This window comes from Rhinopithecus bieti, unplaced genomic scaffold, assembly GCF_001698545.2.
Source record: "Rhinopithecus bieti isolate Rb0 unplaced genomic scaffold, ASM169854v2 scaffold_3040, whole genome shotgun sequence".
NCBI classification, from domain to species: domain Eukaryota; kingdom Metazoa; phylum Chordata; class Mammalia; order Primates; family Cercopithecidae; genus Rhinopithecus; species Rhinopithecus bieti.
Window position 1 is genome coordinate 1,226,800 of NW_016804657.1, and position 26,126 is coordinate 1,252,925.

Below are 26,126 nucleotides of genomic sequence, written 5' to 3' on the forward strand. Positions count from 1 at the left end.
TGTGTCTCTGCCAGGCTTTGGTATCAGGATGATGTTGGCCTCATAAAATGAGTTAGGGAGGATTCCCTCTTTTTCTATTGATTGGAATAGTTTCAGAAGGAATGGTACCAGCTCCTCCTTGTACCTCTAGTAGAATTCGGCTGTGAATCCGTCTGGTCCTGGACTTTTTTTGGTCGGTAGGCTATTAATTATTTCCTCAGTTTCAGAGGTGGTTATTGATCTATTCAGGGATTCATCTTCTTCCTGGTTTAGTCTTGGGAGGGTGTATGTGTCCAGGAACTTATCCATTTCTTCTAGATTTTCTAGTTTATTTGCGTAGAGGTGTTTATAGTATTCTCTGATGGTAGTTTGTATTTCTGTGGGATTGGTGGTGATATCCCCTTTATCATTTTTTATTGTGTCTATTTGATTCTTCTCTCTTTTCTTCTTTATTAGTCTTGCTAGCGATCTATCAATTTTGTTGATCTTTTCAAAAAACCAGCACACAGCAGAATTTCTACCCAAGCAATAGCATCAATACCTCATATCTATGACCAAGAATTGTTGTAAAAGAAAATATGCCGCAAGCATACCTTTTTATAATCATTTAAAATGAGAGTGCTATGTTCCAAGAATTAGAATATTGGTACTTAAAGTGACGTTAGAGATTATTTAGACTCAAATAAAGTATCTAACTCATAATGAGAGCTCAATAAATGTGAGCTGTTGCAACTCTCCAGTCTGCTTACTTTTCAAGTAAAATGATTTGTCCAAAATCATAAAATTACTTAATTGTTATTTAGAATGTCTTCTGATTCTCTATGGCACGCTCTTGCTTCTATATTATACTATAGTATAATATAGATTATACTATAATATTTTTATTAAGAGATTTTTTATTAAGTAGGCATCATTAGACTATTCTTCATTTACATAAATTCTTAGTGCATTTTAACATAAACAAACATAAAAATACAGCTTAATTGTAAATGTAATTGATCCTAAGCCACTATGCTAGAAAACTAAATACTAGAAAAACCAAATATATATTTTATTTTCCAAACCTTTTTGTTTGGCCTTTTCTATTTCAGGAAAACTAGATTGAGGAATAGGGGTAAGAAATGATTTTAACACCTCATATCTTTTTAAACTTGTTAAAGTTTACTTGTTAAAGTAAATTTGAACTTATGGCTTACTCTATATCAGGAGCAAATAAAGGCATTCAAGAATTATCCCATGGTTTAGTCTTCTTAAAATAACTATTGTAGAATCTCAATATTTATAACATAGAAGACTTAAATTGTAATGATTTTGAGATGAGAATCCCTTAGATCCTTTATTTATTTTCCAACTCTTTAAAAAAATTCTGACAAAATTCAGACTGATAAAAAAGTTGAAAAAATATTATGAAAAATTTCTGAATCCTTTTCACCCAGATTTCCAAAATATTAACATTTTACTTCATTTGTTTATTCTTCTCTGGCTCTCTCATTTAAGAGTAATTAGTAACTTGATTGATGCCTTTTCCCCTAAATACCTTAGTGTATATTTCTACAAACAAATGCGTTCTCTTATATGACCACTTTACAATGATCAAAACCAGGAAATTAACACTTATGCAATATAATTAACAATCTATGGGTTTTATTCAGATTCCACCAATTACCTCATTAATATTCTTTATAGCAAAAGGAAATTTCTAGTCATGCATTGCCTTCAACTGTAACTTTTGTCTCCTTTAGTCTGGAACACTTCCTGAGTTTTTCTTGCCATTGATATTCCTGAAGAGTAAGGTCAGTTCTTTTTTAGAATGTTTCTCCATTTGAGTTTATCTGATGTTTCCTCATGATTAGATTCAGGTTATTTAAATACCAACAAAGTGGCTTTTCTTATCCCACCAAGAGTCTTGCTTAATCTGAGCACAGCCAGCCTGCAGACACCATGGACAGGCATCTAGCTAAGGGACCCTGTCTGTAAAGTTCTGCATATTTCTACATAGGAGGAAAGAGAACCTCTGGTCTCTTGACTCTGTAACAGTGCTAACTGTTTTAGGTGACTGTTCCTGATTTAGGGAGTAAGCTTATTAGAAGAGTCCCTGTCCCACTTCAGCTGTTAGTAGTGTCTTGCTAAGCTCCCAAATGGGAGGAAGTGAGCTTCCAAGATAATCTGGATTTGTCTTTCTTCATTTTTTCTTTCTTCTTTTCTTCTTCCTTATTCCTCTCTTCTTCTATAAATCACCAAATCCTGTCCCCTAACAGTGGCCTAGAAACAAAATTTTTACCAGATTACAATTTTAGGAAGGAGTAAGGTAACAGATATTCCTTGATAAGTTGATGGAGAGATGAGCGGACACTAATACATAAGAGTTGATGCTTTGGCTTTGTTTTATTTTATTCCTACTTCTTTCTCTACAACTGCTTATTGCTCTTCAAAAGGACGTACAGCCATAACTCTGATTGCATCTCAGCCACTGGTCACAGGAGTTCAAACTGCAGAGGCACGAGCTGATGAAAAATGGAAGATCTTCTCCTGGATGCTCAACACATTGCACCAAATGAATTGGGAAGTAACAGGCACAAAACCAGAGCCTGAGATACTGGAAAGAGCATGGGCTTTGGAGGCTGAAAGACCTTGGCCTTCACCCTGCCTTTGATGATTCTTAGCTGGGTGACCTTGTGCCAGTCCTTGACTTCTTTGCAGAATGGGGCTAATGACACCTATATTGTCAGGCTGATTTGAGGATTATAAATAAGACATTTATGAGGAACTCAGTATTTTGTGGGATTCAGTGAACTATCTATTATGTATCTAAATTTGTTTGAGCAAGAAAGCCTAAATTTGGGAGCCCTCATTGGGAACAGATTTTCTGTCCTATTCAGAAAAAATTTTTCTTAATCACAGCCTCAATTTTCTTTGCTAAGGAACAAACAGTGCCACAGGCTCTGTGTAGGAAGAGATAGGGAGCCGTAATTACCTCGCAAATACTCTTGTATGTAAATTGACAAATCTGTATATAGAGAAATGTATATGGAGAAGTGTCTGGAAGGATGTTTGCCAAAATGCTAATGATGGTTATCTCTGGGAGGTGGAGGTGGGATTTCAGAAGACTTTATGCTTTCTTCTTTATGACCTTTTCCTTTATTTTCTTAAACGTGATTTTTTCTTTTTTTCGTTTTGTTTTTTTTTTCTTTAAGAAGCTCATGCTTACATGTTGGCTGCTCTATTGCTGGTTTTTCAACTTTTCCCTCAATAGAGCTTTCACTGGGCAGTCAGACATGTGTTCTAATATTGATTCTCATCTACCGCTTACAACGGTGTGTGTCTACAAATTCTTCCATTCACTGACAGAAACAATTAAGGACTCTTAGAAGTGGTGCTCTACATTTGCCGTGTTTATTGCTCGGGATTTCCCAACAGTCTGTAACAATTCTCAGTGGAAAGAAGAAATGGTGTTCTACATAAGGTATTCTCACTCTTAGCATACAAGGTGTCGTTTTCTATTAACTGGTTACTCTCACATTGAAAGAAGTATTAAACTATACTTACATTTATTTATTTATCTTTTATTACTGAAATTTGAAATTTTCAATTTGTCCTGATAGGTACAAATGGAGAAAGAAACATGTACTTTTCTTTATTGTTTGATTTAAATTTTAAATTTTTTTTACAAAGGGCACAAGAAACTTCTTTTAAAAGTATGAAACAAGCAAGGGATTATTCTGGCCCCATGTATATTTTATTCCTAAAAATCTGTTAGAAGCTAAGGGTTACCCTAGGAATGGACTGGTAGGTAAGCTCTGAACTTGATCTTTCAGTGAGTATTCACTGAATAAGGCAGATACTCAGGGACTGGGCCATCTGGAAATAGTATCTCATTTAGCCCTCAGAACAACCTCTGAGGTAAGTATTAATAGCCCTATTTCAAAGATATAGTGAAAGACAGGTTAAGCAAGTTGCCCAAGGTCACACTTCTGATAAGTAGTACTACCAGAATTCAAAACTAGACCTGTCTGATTCCAAAGCTAGCGTTTATCAAACTATGTTCCATGGAATACTATATTCTTTGAGCTGTTAATAAGTAATCTCCAACATAAAAATAGGCTTGTAGTTATATAAGTATATTTTTCTCTTTTCACAGCGCACATTAGCATATAAGAAGCTTTTCTCTTACACTGTTTTTTCTTTATCTTGGCTTTTGTTTGAGGAGCACTTATTAATATCTCATAAGTGTAATGGTCTATGTAGCACCAAAGCTGTCTTACTGTGGCTCCAGACCAGCTTGTAACATCATTGGATCAGATAAGGCTGAAGATGAAGAACTGATAGAGCTTTTTTTTTTTTTTACCTTAAAAATTTTTAAAAATAGAGATGGGGTTTCGCTATGTTGTTCTGGCTAGTCTTGAACTGCTAGGCTCAAGGGCTCGTCCCACCTCAACTTCCCAAATTGCTGGGATTACAGGTGTGAGCCACCACGGCCAGCCCGATAGAGGTTCTTGAAGCCTCTATCCAACCTTAACCACTTCTAAGCTTGATTAAATTCAAGAGTAGATTACATGGTGCTGTTAGTACAGGTCAAAAAAAGACAGGGATGGAATTAGAAATCCACAGGTCTACCAGCTCAAGCCCATTGGAGGAAACTAAAGGATAAAGTTGATCCCTAACCTCCATGTTGAGTTGTGGAAGGTAGCCATAGCTAAGTGCAGTTTGGTCATGCAGATTTCCTGGAAACTGATGTTGGTGGTTTTTGCATAGAACCATGAGTCATGGAGCTGAGAGTCATAGACTTTGACTGTGGGAGGGGTGTCAGTTCCTCTAGATGGTAGTTGGAAGGGGTGGGAGGCTTAATCACTGCCCAGTAGCAGTGAAGAAGGGGAAAGGGAAATAGAGCAGCATTCTCTCTGGGGCCCTTATGGCATGTGGCAAAAGTAGTGACAATCTTCACCAGGTGAGAAGATTTTCTTACTAAATTTGGTATGAGTCTGGAAAGGTAGAAAGTGGGAGAGGAAGGAAGAAGAGGTTCTTCTTCCTGTTTGTGAAGGAAAGAATCAGTAGGAATGTCCCTAAGTTTGGGCACCTAGCCAGTTGGTGCTCTGTGGACAATCAGGTTACAGGGGCCTGAACTAATTGTCATAGGATACCAGGATGTTGGGGCTGATGTGATTCTAGGAAGCATCTGGCTCAATTCCTTTCTGTTACTGATGGGTAAGTTAGTTATTTGCCTATGTCCAAAACATCAGTTTATTAGTAGACTAAAAATTCAAGACCAAGCTCCTGACTCTGCAGTGTCATGTTCATTCCACTACATCAGATAATTCTGAGGTAATGAGGCTTTGAGAAGCCAAAGATGAATAGCATAGATCTTACCCTGAAGGAGCTCACATTCTAGTGAGGGAATAGTCACTTATAAAACAGCATGGTTAGTACAATGGCAGAGGTACACAGGTATCACAGATACTCCTCAGGGCAAGTGAGGGTTGGGTGTGAACACTTAGACATAAACAGAGACGACTTCCTGGAAAAGTGACACTTGAGCTGAATCATTAGGATGATCGTAACTAACTAGAATAAGAGACCATAAAGAAAAGGGAAAATTTCAGCAAAGAAACACATTAGCAAAGTAAAGAAGGAAGCATTAAGACAAGGATTCAATATTGCTTGCTAAATTTTAAAGTATAATACCAGGGGTGTTGCCATGAGTGTGAATTGATGGACAGGAGGAAATTAGGAGGGGCCTTTGACGTAAGTGTACATGCATAAATCCATCACCACAGTCAAAACACTGAGCATATGCATCAGTCACTACAGATTCCTTGTGACCTTCTGTAATCCCTTTCTCTCACCCTTCCCTGCTCCCTCTATTCACCTCCTACCTTCATCCTCAGACAATCATTGATCTGCTTTCTGTTGCTATAGATTAGTTTTCATTTTCTAAAATGTTATATAACTGGAATCATACAGAATGTACTCTTTATTATTTACCCTCTTTCATTCACCATGATTATTTTTACATTCACTTATGCTGTAGAGTGTAACAATAGTTCATTCTTTTTAATTGCTAAGTAGTTTCCATTGTAAAATTATACCACTCTTTATTTATACGTTCACTTGTTTATGGACATTTGGGTTGCTTCCAGTTTGGATTATTATAAATAAAACTATGAACCTTCCTGTACTCGTCCTTGTATGGACATATGCTTTCATTTCTCTTGGGTAAATACCTAGGAGTAGAATGGCTGGATCATATGATAAGTATATGGTTTTTTTTCTTTTTGAGACGGAGTCTTGCTCTGTCGCCCAGGCTGGAGTGCAGTGGCCGGATCTCAGCTCACTGCAAGCTCCGCCTCCCAGGTTTACGCCATTCTCCTGCCTCAGCCTCCCGTGTAGCTGGGACTACAGGCGCCCACCACCTCGCCTGGCTAGTTTTGTGTATTTTTTAGTAGAGACGGGGTTTCACCGTGTTAGCCAGGATGGTCTCAATCTCCTGACCTTGTGATCCGCCCGTCTCGGCCTCCCAAAGTGCTAGGATTACAGGCTTGAGCCACCGCGCCCGGCCGATAAGTATATGTTTAACTTTGTACAAAACCAGCAAACTGCTTTTGAAAATAGCTATACCAATTTACATTCCCTCCAACAGTGTGTAAGAGTTCCAGTTTCACTACATCCTCGCCAACACTTGGTGTGGCCAGGTTTTGAAAACATTTTAGCCATTCTAGGAGATGTAGAGTGGTATCTTACCATGGTTTTAATTTGCATATCCTTAATAACTAATGAAGTAGAATTTTTCTTTCATGTGCTATTTGCCATCCATATAATATCTTCTTTCTTTGTCTGTTCTGATCTTTTGCCCATTTTAAAAACTGGATTGTTTATTTTCTTACCATTGAGTTTCAAGAGTTGTTTTTATACTCTGGATACCTGCCTTTTATCTTCTGTGTGATTTGGAAATATGTTTTGCCTTATGTGCCGTGTCTTTTCATTCTCTTAACAGTGTCTTTTGAAGAGCACAAGTTTTTAATTTTGAAGAAGTCCAATTTATCAGCTTATTGTGCTTTTGGTGTCTTATCTGAGAACTCTTTGTGTGATCAAGGTTGCAAATATTTTCTCCTAAATTTCCTTCTGGAGAATTATAGTTTCGGATTTTACCTTTAGATCTATGATTCACTACTAGTTACGATTTCATATGGAGAGAGGTATAAATGCAAGTTCATTTTTTGCATGTTAATAGACAATTATTCCAGCACCATTTGTTGAAACAAGTATTGTTCATTCTCTAATGTATTAATTTTGTATTTTTTTGAAAATCAGTTGTCCATATACATATGGACTCTCTATTCTGTTCTCTTGATATATTTATTTAACACCAGTTCTATGCTGTCTTTATTGTTGTAGTTTTATAGAAAGTAATATAATTAGGTAGTGTTTGTATTCCAATTTTGTTCTTTATCAAACTTATTTTTACTATTCTAAGTCTTCTGCATTCCCAAATGAATTTTAGAATTAATTGCTTGAAGTCTACAAAAAATTCCGCTGTAGTATTGATTGGGATTACAATCTATAGATTAATTTGGAAGAATTGACATCTTAAAAATATTGAATTCCTAATAGATGGATGTCATATATCTCTCCATTATTTGCATCTTTTCAATTTCTTTCAGCAATGTTTGTTTTTAAGTTGTAGCGTACAATTATTTCACAACTTTTGTCAGATTTATGCCTAAGTATTTCATATATGATGCTATCGTAAATGATACTTTTAAAAAAATACTTGATTTCTAATGGTTACTAGTGCATAGAATGCTATTATTTTTTGTAGATTGAATCTTGTGTCTAGCAACCTTGCTACACTTACTTGTTAGTTCTAGTAGTTTTTTTGTAGATTTATTTAGATTTTCTACAAAGACATTCATGATATCTGTGAACAAAGACAGTTTTACTTTTTTTCTTTCCAATTTTGATGCCATTCTTTCCATATTTCATTCACACTGCCTAGAAATTCCAGTACAATGCCAAATAGAGTAGTTAAGAGTAAACAGACCTATTTTCTTCCTTATATAAGGGTAAGACATTTGATATTATACCATTAAGTATGATGTTCTTAATTCTATGCCCTTCATAAATGCCTTTTATAAGTTTGCATAAGTGTTCTTCTATTCCTAGTTTGCTAAGTTTTTATCAGAAATAGATGTTGAATTTTGTCAAATAAGTTTCCTGTTTCTATTCAGAAGATAATTTGTTTTCTCTTTCAGTTTGTTAATATGATTAATTAAGTACCATTTTCAATGTTAAAATAACCTTGCATTCCTGAGAGTAGCCCCATTTGTTCATAATTTCTTATCATTTTTCTATATTGTTAGATGTTTTTTACTAAAATCTTGTTTACGATTTTCACATCATGTTCTGAGGAATGTTGGTCTGTGGTTTCATTTCTTGTAATATCTTTCTGCTTTTAGTAACTGAAAATTCTGGCCTCACAGGATAAGCTAGCGAGTGTACCCTCCTTTTCTATTTTCTGGAAGATTTGATATAGAATCAGTATTATTTCTGCCTTACATGTTTAGTAGAAATTATCAATAAGGCATCTGGACTAGCAGTTTTCTTTATGGGAAGATTTTTAAACTCCAAAATCAGTTTCTTATTAGAGGTAGGATTATTCAGGTTATCTATTTCTTGAGAGAGATTTGGTAATGTGTGCCTTTCGATGAATTCATCTATTTCATCTAAGTTGTATTGGCATCAAGTCATTTATTATATTGACTTATCCTTTTGATATCTATAGAATTTGTAGTGTTGTTTTCTCATTCCTAATATTGATAATTTTTGTTCTCTATTTTAAAATTGATTACCTGTGTATAAGTTTATCAATTTTATCAGTCTTCTAAAAGAGCCAACTTTTGTGAGTTTTTTTTTGTTTTGTTTTGTTTTTCTGTTTAATTGATTTCAGTGTTTATCTTTATTAACTACTTCCTTCTGCTTATTTTGGGTTTAATTTGTTATACTTTTTCTAGTTTTCAAGATGCAATCGGAAGTCATTAATTTGAGACCACTCTCCTTTCAGCTATAGACATTTAGCACTAAAATTCACCCTGAAATATTGCTTTAGTGACATTCACACATTTTCAACATGTTTTTAAAGTTTTTCTCAATTCAGAATTCTAATTTTCTCTTTGATTTCTTCTTTGATCTATGAACTGTTTAGAAGTACACTATTTAGTTTCCCAATTTGAGGAGATTTTCTAGGGATATTTCTGTTATTGATTTCTAATTCAGTTCCTTCTAAATTTATTGAAACTTGGTTTATGTCCAGAATAGTCTATCTGGGTCAATGTTTCATGTAACCTTGAAAAGAATGTATATTCTGCTGTTGTGGGGTGGAGTGTTCTATCATAATCTGTTAGTTTCAGTTGATTGGTGCTGTTGTTCAAATATTTACTGCTTTTCTGTCTACTGATTCCATCAGTTATTGAGAGAAGGATATTGAACTATTCAAGTATAGCTGTATACTTGTCTATTTCTTCTTTCAGTTCTGTTCATTTCTGTCTCATAAATTTTGACTAGGTGCAGAAACGCTTAGGATTTTTAAGTTCTTTAGCTCAATCAGTCCCTTTATAATTATAATCTTCTTTATCCTTGATGATTTTTTCTGTAATAGTGTTTGTTTTAGTCTAATATAGACACTCCAGCCTTTTTTCCCCCTTTTATTAGTGTTAGTATGGTATATCTTTTTCTGTCGTTTTATTTTAAAATGTATTTGCTTCTTTATATTTTAAATGCATTTTTTTGTCAGCAACATAATTGGGTCTTGTTTTTTTAATTCATCTATTTATTCCTGCTTCATATTTTAAGTATTCAGACCATTTCATTTACTGTGATGTTGATATGGTTGGGATTTTAGCATATTTGTGTTTTATTTGTCTCATTTTTCTATTTGTTCTTTATTTTTCCCATCTGTTGTTCCCCTTTTCTCTTTTCTGGCTTCTTTTGATTAATCTGTGTTTTTAAAGATTTTTACCTTCAAGTGAGGTTACCACTTCACATATAAGATGCTCCCAATAGTATACTTCCATTTCTCCCTTCCCAGCCTCTACACTATTATTATCATAAAGTTTACTTTTACATTTATTATTAATACAATGCAATATTGTTATTATTTTTGTTTGAACTGTTCAGTATCTTTTAAAGAGATTTAAGACCAGGTGTGGTCGTTCAAACCTGTAATCCCAGCACTTTGGGAGGCTGAGACAGGCAGATCAGCTGAGGTCAGGAATTCGAGACCAGCCTGGCCAACATGGTGAAACCCCCTCTCTACTAAAAATGCAAAAAATTAGCTGGGCTTGGTGGTGCATGTCTGTAATCCCAGCTACTCAGGAGGGTGAGGCATGGAAATTTCTTGAACCTGAGAGGCAGAGGTTACAGTGAGCCAAGATCATGCCACCGCATTCCAGCCTGGGTCACAGAGCAACACCTTGTCTCAAAAAAAAAAATAAAAATAAAAATAAATTAAAGAGATTTAAATAACAGAAAAAAGTATTGTGCATTTATTCCTGTAGCCACCTTTTCTGGTGCTCTTTGTTCCTCTGTGTAAATATGTAATTCCATCTGGTCTCATTTTTCTTCTACTTAGAGGACTCCCTTTAACATTTCTTGTAGTATGGATCTACTGGTGTGGAATTCTTTCACCTTTTGTGTATCTTAAAGTCCTTTTTTCAAGTTAGTAAAATGTATTTTTGTTGGGTATAGATTTTTAGGATGACAATTTTTTTTCTTTAGTATTTTAAATGTGTTGCTCCACTTTCTTCCAGCTTGCCTATTTTCCAGTAAGAAGTCTGCTATTATCCTTACAATTGTTCCTTATTCCTTAACAGGTCTTTTTTTCCCCTGGTTGTCTTAAGATTTTCTTTTCATCACTGTTTCTTGAGTACTTTGATTATAAAGTACCTTGGTGTCGCTTTCTTCATGTTTCTTGTGCTTGGAGTTCATTGAGCTACTGAGCTTCTTGGTTCCATAGAGATATTATTTTCATCAAATGTAGGATTTTATTTAGTCATTATTTCTGCAAATATTTTTCTAGCTCTCTTCTGTCCTCAATTTTAGAGACTCCAATGACATGTATATTAAGCCACCTGAAATTATTTTTCAACTCATGATGCTCTGTTCATTTAAAACATTTTATTTTCTGGCCAGGCATGGTGTCTCACACCTGTAATCCTAGCACTTTGGGAGGCCAAAGTGGGTGGATCACTTGAGGTCAGGCATTCGAGACCAGCCTGGCCAACATGGTGAAACTCTGTCTCTACTACAAATACAAAAATTAGTTGGGCTTGGTGGCATGCACCTGTGATCCCAGCTACTCGGGAGGCTGATGCAAAATTGCTTGAACCCAGTAGGTGGAGGCTGCTGTGAGCCAAGATCGTGCCACCGCACTCTGGCCTAGGCAACAGATCGAGACTCTGTCTCCAAAAAAAAAAAACCATATATATCTATATCTATATCTATCTATCTATCTATCTATCTATCTATCTATCTATCTATCTATCTATATAATCTGTCTGTGTTTCTTTGAGGATATTTTCTCTTGCCATCTTCAAGTTTGCTAGTTTTTTAGGGTTTTTTCTTCAGCAATATCTGATCTGCCATTAATCCAATCCAATGTATTTTTCATGTCACACATTGTAGTTTCATCTTTAGAAGTTTGATTTGAGTCCTTTTTACATTTTCCATGTCTCTATTTAGTTTTTTGAAAACATAGTATCTGGCTTAATGGCTTTACCAATCTAACAGCTGGGTTGGTTTTCATCTATCGCCTTGTTATAGGTTGTGCTTTTTTGCTTCTTGCATGCCTGATATTTTGAGTGAGTCTATGTGTAAATTTTACTTTGTTGGGTGCTAAATATTTGGCATTCCTATAAATCTTACCGAGCTTTGTTTTAGGATGCACTTAAGTTACTTGGAAAGTGTTTAATATTTGAGCCCTTACTCTCAAGAATTGTTGGGTAGAACAGTGTTCAGTCTAGAGCTATCTGTTCCCTATTACTGAGGCAACATCCTTCTGTGTACTCTATCCTGTGAATCTTGGGGTTTTCCAGTCTGACTGGTGGGAATAGTCACTGGTGCTGTGTGAATGGCAGGCACTGCTCAGATGGTACCTATCCTTGGGTAGTTTTTGTACATGCAGGTGCTAATCAGGACTCAGCTAAATTCTTAATGGACACTTTGGTAGACTGAATAATAGGCCCCAAATATGCCCATGCACCTTATAGGGCAAAGACGACTTTGAAGTTGTGATTAAATTAAACATTCGAAATGGGGTGATTATCCTGGATTAGCCAGGTGGTTCTTATCTAATCATATGGGCCCTTATAAGAATGAAGCAGGAGATATGGAAAGTAGCAGATATGATGACAAAAGCAAGAAGTTGCATGATGCAAGAAAGGAGATAAGGAATGCAGGTGACTTTAGAAGCTGACAAAGACAAGGAAACAAATTATCTCCCTGAGCCCTTAAGAAGAAATGTAGCCTAGCCAACAAACTGAATGTATACTTCTGACCTTCAGAACTGTAACATAATAAATTTGCGTTGCTAAGGCACAAAGTTGTGGTAATGTTTTAGTAGCAATAGGAAACTGATGCAAGCACTGCTGTGAATCTTTGGGGTTTGCTCTCCGTGCACCTTTCTTTTGTACATCGCTGTGTCCTGTAAACCCTAGCTCCCTTGGTCTCCTCAAAATCTCAGCTCTGCCTCCTCAACCCAGGGAGTCTGCCAGGCTCTCCCTCTGTGTTCCATGGTCTGGAAACTGTCCGTCAATATAAGCTGAGGCAATCACAGGGCTCACACCATTTATTTCCCATCTCTCATGGGTCCGTGTCCTTCATTGTCTTACATTCAGTGTTTTGCAGCCATTATTTTATAATCTACATTTTTTAGCTGTTTCAAGTGAGGGGTTAAATCTGGTCCCTGTTAATCCATTGGCCAGAGGCACATTTCCCAAACATGTGATTTTATATTTTTACATTAAGAAAAGGAAAATGAAAAAGGTAAAATGAATTTTCATAACATTTTAGTTATCTCAATATGTACAAAATACTATAATTTTAAAATGTAATCGATATTGAAAAATTACTGATATAATCCTTTTTGTACTAAGTGTATATTTTACACTTACAGCACATAGTAATTCAGACTAGCCAGATTCTAAACGCTCAAAGCTGCAGCACAGCTCTAGGGTACAGTGAATCGTGAGAGTCCGTGTTTAGCTGCTCAAGGGGACTATATTTATTTAAATGTTTCAGTTTTAATGTCCTCCACCATGAAATATTCTTTGATCAACCCAGCTGAAAATCTTTGCATTTTCATGGCATTTGTTACTGTTCTTTGGGACTTGACATATTTTATCTTTATTGATTGATATAGCTTGTGCAAAGGGCAACAGGAAGGATTCTCAAGAATTTGGAAATGAGGACTGGCAAATGTCACATCTTTCTAAGGGTTAATTTAATTTTTTTTTAATTCTAGATAAAATGAATAAGATTATTTATTCATAGATGTGTCTTACTCTATGAGATATTTTGTCAGTGTGATCCTGATAAAGGGCTGGGAAACACCCAAATTCATCATTCACTCCTGATAAACAGAGTAGTTCTTTAAGACTTAATAATTGGCCGGTCGCGGTGGCTCACGCCTGTAATCCCAACCTTTTGGGAGGCTGAGGCAGGTAGATCACAAGGTCAGGAGTTCAAGACCAGCCTGGCCAACATAGTGAAACCTCGTCCTTACTAAAAAAAAAATACAAAAATTAGCTGGACGTGGTGGCGGGCACCTGTAATTCCAGCTATTCTGGAGGCTGAGGCAGGAGAATCGCTTGAATCCGGAAGGCGGAGGTTGCAGTGAGCCTAGATCATGCCACTGCACCCCAACCTCGGTGAAAGAGCAAAACTCCTCCAAAAAAAAAAAAAGACTAAATAATCATGGGTTCAATTTACTGAGTACCAGTCTTGCTGTATCCCAGTCTGTGTGATAAGATCATTTAATCTTTACATCCACCCTGAGAGGGATAAGTATTGGTCCGTTTTACACAGGTAGGAAGAACTTGTGACTAGAACCGTTAAGTTTGGAGTCCAGGGCCGGGCGCGGTGGCTCAAGCCTGTAATCCCAGCACTTTGGGAGGCTGAGGCGGGCGGATCACGAGGTCAGGAGATCGAGACCCTCCTGGCTAACACGGTGAAACCCCGTCTCTACTAAAATACAAAAAACTAGCCGGGCGAGGTGGCGGGCGCCTGTAGTCCCAGCTACTGGGAGGCTGAGGCGGGAGAATGGCGGGAACCCGGGAGGGGGAGCTTTGCAGTGAGCCGAGATCCGGCCACTGCACTCCAGCCTGGGTGACACAGCGAGACTCCGTCTCAAAAAAAAAAAAAAAAAAAAAAAAAAAAAAAAAAAAAAGTTTGGTGTCCAGTTCTCACAAAGCTGTTTAGTGGCATACGTAAGAGGAAAATTCAGGCTTGACCTCAAAGCCTGGGTCGTAAATCATCACACTTGACTCCTGATATATATTCAAATGCATTTATAATCCAATTAATTTTATTTTAATTTTATTAAAGTAATGATGTAGACTTAAGGATAATCCTGAGGAGTAAGACAAGAAGAAAAAGGGGGAAAAAAGCACAAAGTAAAGGAAAAGGGTATGAAATAGATCTAAGTATTTGGTGTTTACAACAGAGAAATTCATTTTCTTGTGGAAGAGAAGTAGCTCACCAGGCTTATCTACAGCCTGGATGAACTGTTCCCTCAGGACCGTGTGATTCCTGGGTACCTTGAAATTGCAAAGAAGATACTATGGATTGCACAAGTGACCCATGCACTGGAAAAGGCATAATTTTAATGGAACATTAAATTTAATGGAACATTCTGCTTTAAATATCAGTCCTGTGCACAGTTTTAAAAATGAGTCACTTTATAGAATATCATTACCTCTGACAGAAAATTCAAAATTCTGGCCAGACACGGTTGCTCACGCCTGTAATCATCCCAGCACCTTGGGAGGCCGAGGTGGGCGGATCACTTGAGGTCAGGAGTTTGAGGCCAGACTAGGCAACATGGTGAAACTTCCTTTCTACTAAAAATACAAAAATTATCCGGGCATGGTGGTTCATGTCTTTAGTCTCAGCTACCTGGGAGGCTGAGATGGGAGGATCACTTGAGCCTGGGAGGCGAAAGTTGCAGTGAACTGAGATTGTGCCACTGCACTCCAGCTTGGGTGACAGATTGAGACCCTGAAAAAAAAAAGAGAGAGAGAGAGAGAGAGAGAAAGGAAGAAAGGCAAGGAAAAGAAAGGAAAGGAAAGGGGAAAGGAAAGGTCAAAATTCTGTATCTGGATTTCTAGAATTGAGGACCAGACATTGGAAACTGATGTCCTCACTAAGAAAATGATATTCTAGTTGAAAAAAACAAAAACTTACATTGCTATCTTTTTTTACTTCCCCATTGCATATTTGTTGGCTTGTTTTATCTCTGCTGTAAGACTGTTATCTTCTAGAGGATAGCTACTGCTTAGTCACAGTTGTGTTTTCCACAACATCTAGAACAGAAAACATTATAAATGTTTCTGCAATAAAAGAATAAATGAGGCGTGGCTATGTTCTCCCCACTTTCATGTGGAGAAGTTTACTGATCAAATGTAGTATGTACATGAATCAGAGTATTTAAGAAACTGGCCCATCAAGCTGTTGGCTTTCTTGATGGCTGATTGACCAGTCCATCCCTGACTTCAAGGGCTTAAGTAAGTGCCCAGACACTAGTTGCTAATGCTGCAGATAGAGCTGAAGCACTGGCCTGGTCTTTGTCACTGTGACCCATCCTCTTCTAAGAATGGCTGTATTTTCTTCTACAGTGCTTAATTCAATGTTAAGCATTGTTGGCTTGCTGAATTGGACAAAAACTGAATGTCTAAGATGAGCCAGTTGGTATTTCAGTTCAGAAACTAGGAGAGTGGAGAGTTTGGGGAAACTTTCCAGAGGACAGCCACAGCTCAAACCCAAGGTAATGCTAGAGATCCCTGAACATTTGTACACTCTGATCTCTGGCTACCTTACAGAGCCAGGTAACTTAATTTCTTCTTCCTTATTCCTTAGGGCAAGAATATCACAGCATGGGCATGAGTAGCTTGAAATTGCTGAAGTATGTCCTGTTTTTCTTCAACTTGCTCTTTTGGGTAAGTGTGTCTCTTCTGAGCATGGTTAAGCTCACCTTTCCCCAGCTAAGCTCTCCTCTCTCCTCTACTGAAGAGGCTGGTGTGGGGTAAAATGCATGCATGTTTGGGTCACGTCCAGCACAACCATCCTAGAAACAAAGGAATAATAATTTTTCCCCTCTTCCTGCCACAGAATAAACCTGCAAAATTGAAAGGTACTAGTGCAGTTATTAATGGAGGTGCTGTTTCTCTCTGAGGGCTTTAGTTTACTACTACTTATAGCTAACATATATAGCTGAGAAACCTGAGACTGTGTGCTCTGGGTATTGAGTGCCTCTGTTTTTCTTGTCTTTTTTTCTAGATTCCTTGAAACAATAAGTGATTGAAAGGAAAGTCACCCCTTCCGGGGAGGTTTCACTGTACAAAATTCAGCAATTGAATTTCAGATATAGGATGGGTTGGTACTTGTGTATATGAGAATATTATTGTAAGTTTGGATTCTCTAGTTTTCTGCCTAGCAAGATGAGCTTCCTCAAGCAGGACATCTTCTCTACATGGTCATGGTTTCCACAGGGAAAGCCATGTGTGAGCGACTGAAAAGATAAGGAACAGGAAGTTAGACCTATATATAGTGAAGATATTGTGCGGCTCACAGAAGTGCTCTTTCCTTGGTATTTGGAAATGGGTAGGAAGAGTTGTGAGTAGGTCTCCACATGAGAAAGGTGGGATTGCCTCTCCAATGTAAGCATGGAAAAGTTTGGTCAAAAAATTGTTCATGAGACTTTGATTGAGCCAGTTAAAAATAAAATGATTCTGATCTCAAGGAAGTGAGAATATGAGGAGATACCCAAGAACCACATTTTGCTTCAGGATGTTGTGGGATTCTTCCTTTCAGATCTGCGGCTGCTGCATTTTGGGCTTTGGGATCTACCTGCTGGTCCACAACAACTTCGGAGTGCTCTTCCATAACCTCCCCTCCCTCACGCTGGGCAATGTGTTTGTCATTGTGGGCTCCATTATCATGGTAGTTGCCTTCCTGGGCTGCATGGGCTCTATCAAGGAAAACAAGTGCCTGCTTATGTCGGTGAGTCCTTACAGAGATGTGGTGCCCCAAGTCAGGGAGATGGTGCCTAAGTCCCAGGCAAGATGTTTTTTGGTAGGTCACTTATAGGCACAGAAAGATCTTAGGACAATGAGACTGGTACCTCAGATCAGCCAAGTCTGCCCAGACTTAGTCATATTATGTATGACTAAGGTCCCATGGACAGGTGAGAGAGGGCATTGCTATCCCCCTTGGTAGCCATTTTACACTGCTAATAATGACCTTTGTCATTATTGTAATTCCCCTTCATAGCATTTCATTTTTTCTTTATGTCTGGATGAAACCAGGTGTCATCTCTCTTCCAAAATCCTCCTCACGCTAGCTATTATTATGTACTTTCAGGATCTGACTCAGAGTCGCTAACTAATGGAAAAATAATTTCTAGATTCTTTCCTTCCCAAATGCCAGAGGATGCTTCCTTAACTCATATATGCACAAGATACTCCGTAGACATCCAACTTAGTTGAGGGCTCTGGCTGCAGCCATTGAAGTCTAATGTGAGAGATGCTAGAGCCTTTTGCATATTGCCTATCAGGTACTATCCTGAGGAGTACGTTAAGGCTTAGGGCTTAGGTTTTGCCTGTAAGCAAAGTGCCTGTAGAGCACTGAGCTCTGCATTTCTCTAGTGTTCCCAGAACAGAACTTGGTGTAACAGTGCCACTCTACCAATAGATGTGGGTTTCTAATCACCTTGGTTCTTCCTTAAGTCATCTGGTTAATCTTTTTTTCCATTATGGTTCAACTTTTTCGTGATGTTTTCTTTTTCTTTCTTTTTTTATTTTTTATTTTGGAGATGGTGTTTCGCTCTTGTTGCCCAGGCTGGAGTGCAATGGCACGATGTCATCTCACCACAGTCTCCACCTCCCGGGTTCAAGCCATTCTCCTGCCTCAGCCTCCCGAGTAGCTGGGATTACAGGCATGCGCCACCATGCCTGGCTAATTTTGTATTTTTGGTAGAGACAGGGTTTCTCCATGTTGGTCAGGCTGGTCTCTAACTCCTGACCTCAGGTGATCCGCCTGCCTCAGCCTCCCAAAGTGCTGAGATTATAGGCGTGAGCCACCGCGCCCAGTCGGTATGGGTCAACTCTTAAACTGCAGCCAAGAGAAGGAATAAAAAAAAGTCCCCCTTCTCAGATAGTTCTCAGACTAATGGCAAAGGATGGAAGATAGCAGACATGGGGTAAGGTAAATGTTTTAAGCAGTCAAAATTAATGTTGGGGTAAAAAAGGTAAAGGAGAAGGAATAAGTGAAAATGTTTTCTGTTGTGTGTTATTAGCATAAAGGGAATAAGCATCGGAAGCTGGAAACAAACATGAGTTAGAACCGTGGCTAGGACCCTTCTTTTCACCATTGTATAGGGCTCCTCTCAGCCACTACCAGCAGTCCTCCACCCAGAGGTATCCCTGATCTTGTAGAAAGGACCAGGCCCCAAATGATCTAGTTTACCGACCTTTTGCTTAACTGCTTCAATAGGCAGATGTCAAAATTGCTTAACTTATTCAACAGATGGTGTTGTGTATGTATTATGCATATAGTGCTCTGATAGGCACAGCAGGTAGGAGAGAACAAAGAAGACAGTTGATCTGCCGTCTAAAGTCTAATTGTAGAAAAAAACACATATTTTCGCAAAACAAAAGAAGGCTTACAACGGCCTGAGGAGGCAGAACAGGAACATCCTGCACATGTGCGAACACCCCTGGATGCTCCCAGAGCTGAGTGGGAGTGGGACGAGAATGGGGATCAGTGCTCTGAGAATGTATCTGCTTTGTCCCAGTTCTTCATCCTGCTGCTGATTATCCTCCTTGCTGAGGTGACCTTGGCCATCCTGCTCTTTGTATATGAACAGAAGGTAAGTTATAAAGAGCACAACTCATTGTCTTAATACTGAAAGTGGGGAGTATGCAGTGGAGAAGTTGGTACAAAATTACAAAATAAGTCCTATAATAGAGATAGAAATGAAGTGGAAGGATAGAGGAAAGAGAGAGTAATTGTAATTGGGGGGAGAAAAAATTTGTATGAAAGAGATTGTATCTGAGTGGTATCTTGAGTGGTGCCTGGAAAGAACAGTACAACAAGTGTCTCTTCCTCTACTTGCTTTCCTCTGTGTTGTGTTTGGCAGGAGAGAATGTCTGCCTCAGTGCCTAAGGATAGTCCTTGCTTTAATTGCCCCTTTTCCTCCCTTGTAAAGCCAGAGCTCTAGAAGGAAGCAAGCCTACTAAATACTTCTTCCTTCAATGTCATCTCATGCTCAGCATGTATGCCCATAGATAAACACCCTCCCCTCACCCTGAGTTCTGAGGAGACCATTTGGAAGGGAAGAGCAAGTGGAACCACTAACCTATGCTGGAAATTCCTTATTCCTTGAACTCACCTGCTTTTTACCATGTCTCCTCTGCTGGAATGTGCCTGCCCAGCTGAATGAGTATGTGGCTAAGGGTCTGAGCGACAGCATCCACCGTTACCACTCAGACAATAGCACCAAGGCAGCGTGGGACTCCATCCAGTCATTTGTAAGTACAAGTGGAATCCTCTTCAGATCAGCCCAGACTTCATGTTCAAGTGTAAAACCCTGGGGGCTAGTTCCTTTTTCTGGAAGTTTCAGAATCTAAGGTCCACATTGCTGAATCCCAGAATAATGCCTTGGCTATCACAAACATGGGAGCCCAGTAATTAGTCTGAATAGTACAAAGTTCTCTACATTCTCTCTTTCATCCTTTTCTAACATGAATAGGTTTATTATCCAAGTTCTACTAGGATGTGAAGAAGACCCAAACACAGCAAACTGGATTAGTTTACGTATTTTCCAAAATTTTACTGAAAACAGCATTGTATAACACAAGAAATTGCCATTGAATTCCTGTGTTGCCCAAATCAGGCTTGTTACCTAGCCCACCAACACCCCATTCCTCATGCGCTGTTTCCACCCACAAACATGTATATGTATATGTACAGCATATACAAGCTCTGCATTCCTGACATGATGTGTTGGGAGATAAAGATGGAGCCTTGCACCAGTATAAACGATTTGTGTCTCAAAACAGCACCACTATGACTGCATGCCGGCTTAGTGTGGAGTAGAAGAAATGGCACAGGAATTAGAGCCCGGAGACCAGAATTGGGTAGCCTTGGGGAAGTCACCTAACTTATTTAGATCTCCAATTCTTTATTTTTTCAATTCAGTTTAGAAAACTTTTAATTATATAATTTTTAGGAATATATGAAAGTAAAGAGAAAAACAGAAAAATGAATCTCCCAACTCTTCAATAGTTAACATTTTCTGGTGTCATCTCCTCTAATTCCCCACACTTTTTTGCTAGAATATGTTAAATACTAGACAATATATTATTTCACCCACTAAATATAAAAGAACTTCTTTTTGATACACCTAAAATTTTATAATTTCTTAATACCACTAATAAAGTATATAATTAAATTTCCCTAATTTTCTCAAAAAATTTTAATTGACTTGTTCAAATCAAGATCTTAACAAGGCCTATGTGTTTATATTTGAATGATAGGTCTCTCTATTTATCTTTTAATCTATAATAGTACCCCTCTTTGTTCTTGCTCTTTGTGGAAAGAAATTAGGCTGTTTGTCCTATAGACTTCTCCACTCTCTAGATCCGGCTAGTTGCTTCCTCGAGTATTTTGGTATCAGGGAGTCTCTGTCTCCCATAAGCCCCATGAACTTAAAAGTTTGATGTGGTTTCTGTTTTGTGATAAGATTGCCATAGCTGTCACTTCCTATTGCATCATGTAAGCAGGTACATCATGTTTGATGGTCCTACTTTCTGTGATCTTAAGACTGGCTGGTGAGTCCAGGGGTGGTCAGCCTAATCCCTCCATTATGCAGTCCCTGGGTGCCTTATTCTTGATCTGTAAAATGTGACTAGATTAAGCAAAGGGGTCTCTACTCCACAGGGATCTTATGTGAATGAAATGGTATAACAGATTAGAAAGCACTTTGTTTCAAGAAGCCCATAGTAATCAGACCAATTCTGGACTTCTGCTATAGAGTCAGTTCTGAAGGGCCCACCTTTTCCTCTAAGGTCCACAGCTTTTTTTCACTGTTGACTTTCTAACCATCATCATTTTGGGGGTTTGGCTTTTAGCTCCGGTGTTGTGGTATAAACGGCACGAGTGATTGGACCAGTGGCCCACCAGCATCTTGCCCCTCAGATCCAAATGTGGAGGTAATTGTGTAAGCAATGTTTCTGTTATTGACCTCTTTGTTTAAATGTTTAATTACCTTGGAAACTGCAGTCATAGAGGATCCAGACCTTTTATCGAGAAACAGGGGACCTTGAATAAAAGAGAGGCCAAGGCAACAACCTTGGGTAATTAGAAAAGTCAGAAAAACATAGGAACAAAATCATTTAGACTAGAGACACTATGATTGATCTTGCTACACTAGACTATTACATTAGAGGGGAACAGTTTGTGTGAAAGTAGCAGAGGGTTGTGTCTAGATATTTCTTAAGCAAGAAGTAGGTCTCCTTATGGTTAAAAGTGAAATGAGGCTGGGCGCGGTGGCTCAAGCCTGTAATCCCAGCACTTTGGGAGTCCGAGACGGGCGGATCACAAGGTCAGGAGATCAAGACCATCCTGGCTAACATGGTGAAACGCCATCTCTACTAAAAAATACAAAAAACTAGCCAGACGAGGTGGCGGGCGCCTGTAGTCCCAGCTACTCGGGAGGCTGAGGCAGGAGAATGGCGTGAACCCGTGAGGCGGAGCTTGCAGTGAGCTGAGATCCGGTCACTGCAGTCCAGCCTGGGCGACAGAGCCAGACTCCGTCTCAAAAAAAAAAAAAAAAAAAAAGTGAAATGAATAGGGTTGAGATAGAAAAGTTTCCCCCTCTCCCTCTTTCTCTGCTCTTCTTCCTTGGAGATGGCAGAATCCAGCCCCTTAGGGAAATGAATCATAAGTGAAGGAGTAAGGAGTCGAGGGAGACAGAGTTAGTGGAACTATTGAAACAACCTGTCCAATTAATTTGGATCTCCAGAATAGGCTCTGAGAAGAAGCCACAACTATCTTCCAACTAGACCACATCCCTGAGGTCTTGTCTCCTCCTGTTATCTGCTCCTGAAGGGGTTTGGAAATCTCCAGGATTTTTCAGGTTTATGGAGAAAGACTAGGACACCTACTGACCAGCAGCTGCCCTGGTGCTTGGTAGGGCTACGATGGATTTACTGAATGTTGAAGCAGAAAATGAAATGCAAACCAATTTTAGTATTGTATGCCGTATGTTAATCTCTGATCAGCACTGAGTGTTCAAAGACAGTAGGATGTCAGTTGCTGACCTGCCTCTTAGAAGCTAGTTTAACTCAGCAGGTAAAGATCTAGGACTTCTACATTAGGTACCACTGTAATGATAACAACACCAGAAAAGTCTCTAGTTTAATATTTCCCACCTTATGCCTGTTTCTTCATTCATGCAAAGAAAATAAAAATATAATACCTAAGTCTCTTTGTATTACATAAAGCAAAATGCAAAGCACTGTATCTTCCAAATAATCCTCTTGATATGGTGGAATTTGTAACTGAAATATTTAGAGTTGTATCATTTGTAACTGAAATGTTTTCTAGGGTTGCTATGTGAAAGCAAGGCTGTGGTTTCATTCCAATTTCCTGTATATCGGAATCATCACCATCTGTGTATGTGTGATCGAGGTAAGCGCTTAATCACAGGGTTACTATGAGGATTACATGAGTTAAGTCAGGTAAGGTTTCAGAATAGTACCAGGTACACAGTATTTACACATAAATGTTAGCTATTTTTACTAGTATCTGAATTCCCCCAGTCAAGTAGCAAATAATGTAATTAACAATTTACTTTAAAGTATATAGAAAATGTGCTGTAAGAACATCTCTTGGCAGGGTGTGGTGGCTCAGGCCTGTAATCCCAGCACTTTGGGAAGCCGAGGCGGGCAGATCACAAGGTCAGGAGATCAAGACCATCCTGGCTAACACTGTGAAACCCCATCTCTACTAAGAATACAAAAAATTAGCCGGTCGTGGTAGCGGGCGTCTGTAGTCCCAGCTACTCTGGAGGCTGAGGCAGGAGAATGACGTGAACCCCGGAGGCGGAGCTTGCAGTGAGCCGAGATCGCGCCACTGCACTCCAGCCTGGGGGACAGAAAGAGATTCCATCTCCTAAAAAAAAAAAAAACATCTCTCTGGTCAATTTATTCCTCAGAGATATGGGTGATTCACATGATTCGCAGTCAAACAGAAAGCCAACAAGCAGACTCCCACTTTGATCCTTCCTCAGCTGATCTGAAAAAGACGAATTGATAAAGTATTTCGTTTGAAAACCTGATCTTGCATGTTAAGGGGCTGATGATGAAAATTGTAATCAATTTCCTCTTTGTTTCTGTGCTTAGTTTGACAAGTGATGGGTGAATTGAGGGTAGTTTTTTGTCCTTTTAATAAAAAAGGACAAAAATAATGTGATATTTCTAACATTTTTCCACCCAAGTGTTGGGTATATCATAGATTAGTTAAATCTCAACCAGGAAACTCAGAGAAAATGACTTTTCTCTGCTTGGAAACAAAGGAGGCACAGAGCATGGATAGAGATAAGTCATTGCACAGTGTTCAGTGAGCAGAATATGACCATCCTAGTAGCAGGGCTTCTGTGACTTCCTCAGAAGATAAAACATGCTCCAGTATTTTACAGCCTATTATCTTGTCATCATTGACCCCGTTTCTCTCCCCACTGCTATTCTTTAACTAAAGGAAAGAGCTCCTGAGAGAGGCTTGAAAGTAATGGTGGGAAGGGTGGCTTCAGTGTAATGGATACATTCTTTCTCTCAGAGGCCAATCCCAGGAATTGTGAAAGAAATGGCTTTTCTTATGAAGACTTCACATTTTCCCAACTCTTTTCACAGGTGTTGGGGATGTCCTTTGCACTGACCCTGAACTGCCAGATTGATAAAACCAGTCAGAGCATAGGGCTATGATCTGCAATTGTCCTGTGCTGAAGAGACTTGTTTCATCTCTGGAAATGCAAAACCATTTATAGCATGAAGTCCTAAATGATCACCTGCTGGATGATCCTCCTCCCAGCCTTTCCCTTTTTAGGTCCCTGTCTTATACAACCAGAGAAGAGGGTGTTGGCCAGGCACATCCCACCTCAGGCAGTAAGACAATCTTTCACCCACTGATGGCAGCAGCCATGTCTCTCAAAGTAGTGAAACTAATATCTGAGTATTTTTTGGACATGAGAGGCAAAGAGAAACTGGATCTAATGGCCCAACATCAAAAGGTGAACCCAGGATATGAATTTTTGCATCTTCCTATTGTTGAATTAGTCTCCAGCCTCTAAATCATGCCCAGTCTTCTCCCCAGCGTCAAGCAAGAGACAAGTTGAAGGGAATTCTGGGGCCAGGCTCACTGGACCATTGTCACAACCCTCTGTTTCTCTTTGACTAAGAGCCCTGGCTACAGGAATTACACAGTTCTCTTTCTCCGAAGAGCAAGATCTCATTTCAATTTCTTTATTAGAGGACCTTATTGACGTGTTCTAAATCTTTCCAGACAAAAACTATCCAGTGATTTATATCCTAACTTCAACCAGTAACTCAGCTGATAATCACAGTAAGAAGACTTCTGGTATTATCTTTCTATCAGATAAGATTTTGTTAATGTACTATTTTACTCTTCAATAAATAAAACAGTTTATTATCTCAATCACAATATTCCTATATATCAAACACTCCTTTCATGACCCAGCCTGATTACCCTGATTAATGCACCAAGCCAGGTGTATATTAATTATCTACTGCTGCATAAAAAATTACTCCAAAATTTAGTGGCTGAGGACAACAAACATTTATTATCTCATGGTTTTTGTGGGTCAGGAATCTAGGAGCAGCTTGGCTGGGTGATTCTGGTTCACAGTCTCTCACGTAACTGCAGTCAACATGTCAGCCTGGGCTGCAGTCACCTTAAGGCTCAACTGAAAGAGGACCTACTCTCAAGCTCCCTCACCTGGCTGTTGGCAAGCCTCAGATCTTTGCCACTTGTGCCTTTCCACAGGGCTTCCTTATGACATGGAAGCTGGCTTCTCCCCATTTAAAGACGTCCAAGAAAGAGCATGAGATTTGGCACCCAAAACAGAAGCCACAGTTTGTTGTTGTTGTTGTTGTTTTGAGACGGCGTCTGGCTTTGTCACAGGCTGGAGTGCAGTGGTGCAATCTTGGCTCACTGCAACCTCCGCCTCCCAAGTTCAAGCGATTCTCCTGTTTCAGCCTCCTGAGTAGCTGGTACCATAGGTGTGTGCCACTGTGCCTGACTAATTTTTTTTTTGTATTTTTAGCAGAGATGGGGTTTCACCATGTTGGCCAGGCTGGTCTTGAACTCCTGACCTCTGGTGATCCACCCGCTTCAGCCTCCCAAAGTGCTGGGATTACAGGCGTGAGCCATGTCACAGTTTTTTTTTTGTATAACCTCAGATGTGCCACCATATCAGTTCTGCCATATACTGTTTTTAAAAAGTGAGAATATGGCACATGTATACATATGTAACAAACCTGCACATTGTGCACATGTACCCTAGAACATAAAGTATGACTAAAAAAAAAAAAGAAACATAAAAAAAAGTGACTTGAAATGTTCAGCTCACATTCAAATAAAAAAAAAAAGGTGTAAATCTGTAGTGGATAGAGATCATTGGAGGTCATCTAAGAGGTTGCCAACCACACCATATTTGTTTGGTCAAAAAAAGAAGCTAAATTGAATTATCTATAAGCTAAATTTAATTATCTACATATAACCACACTTTGTAAGGCAAAAAATAAGACCACATCTAATAGGCAGCCAAATGTAAAGAAGTCAGAGAAAGGGATAGAGAAAAACTG

At 38.8% G+C, this 26,126-nt stretch overlaps 1 protein-coding gene across 2 annotated transcripts in view; it reads left to right on the plus strand.

Moving 5' to 3' along the window:
* CD53 (CD53 molecule) overlaps positions 1-24,963 on the plus strand; it is a 30,032-nt gene extending 5,069 nt beyond the window's left edge. The window contains exons 2-9 of one of the 2 annotated variants that reach the window (XM_017869636.1): positions 15,861-16,009; positions 16,102-16,181; positions 17,056-17,244; positions 19,037-19,111; positions 19,677-19,772; positions 21,375-21,455; positions 22,852-22,935; positions 24,156-24,963. In XM_017869636.1, coding sequence (XP_017725125.1) covers positions 16,119-16,181; positions 17,056-17,244; positions 19,037-19,111; positions 19,677-19,772; positions 21,375-21,455; positions 22,852-22,935; positions 24,156-24,227 — 660 coding nt within the window. In that variant the 5' untranslated portion in view covers positions 15,861-16,009; positions 16,102-16,118 and the 3' untranslated portion in view covers positions 24,228-24,963. The remainder of the gene's footprint in view (positions 1-15,860; positions 16,010-16,101; positions 16,182-17,055; positions 17,245-19,036; positions 19,112-19,676; positions 19,773-21,374; positions 21,456-22,851; positions 22,936-24,155) is intronic. The other variant, XM_017869635.1, reaches the window with a different exon arrangement.
* Positions 24,964-26,126: the final 1,163 nt, after the last annotated feature.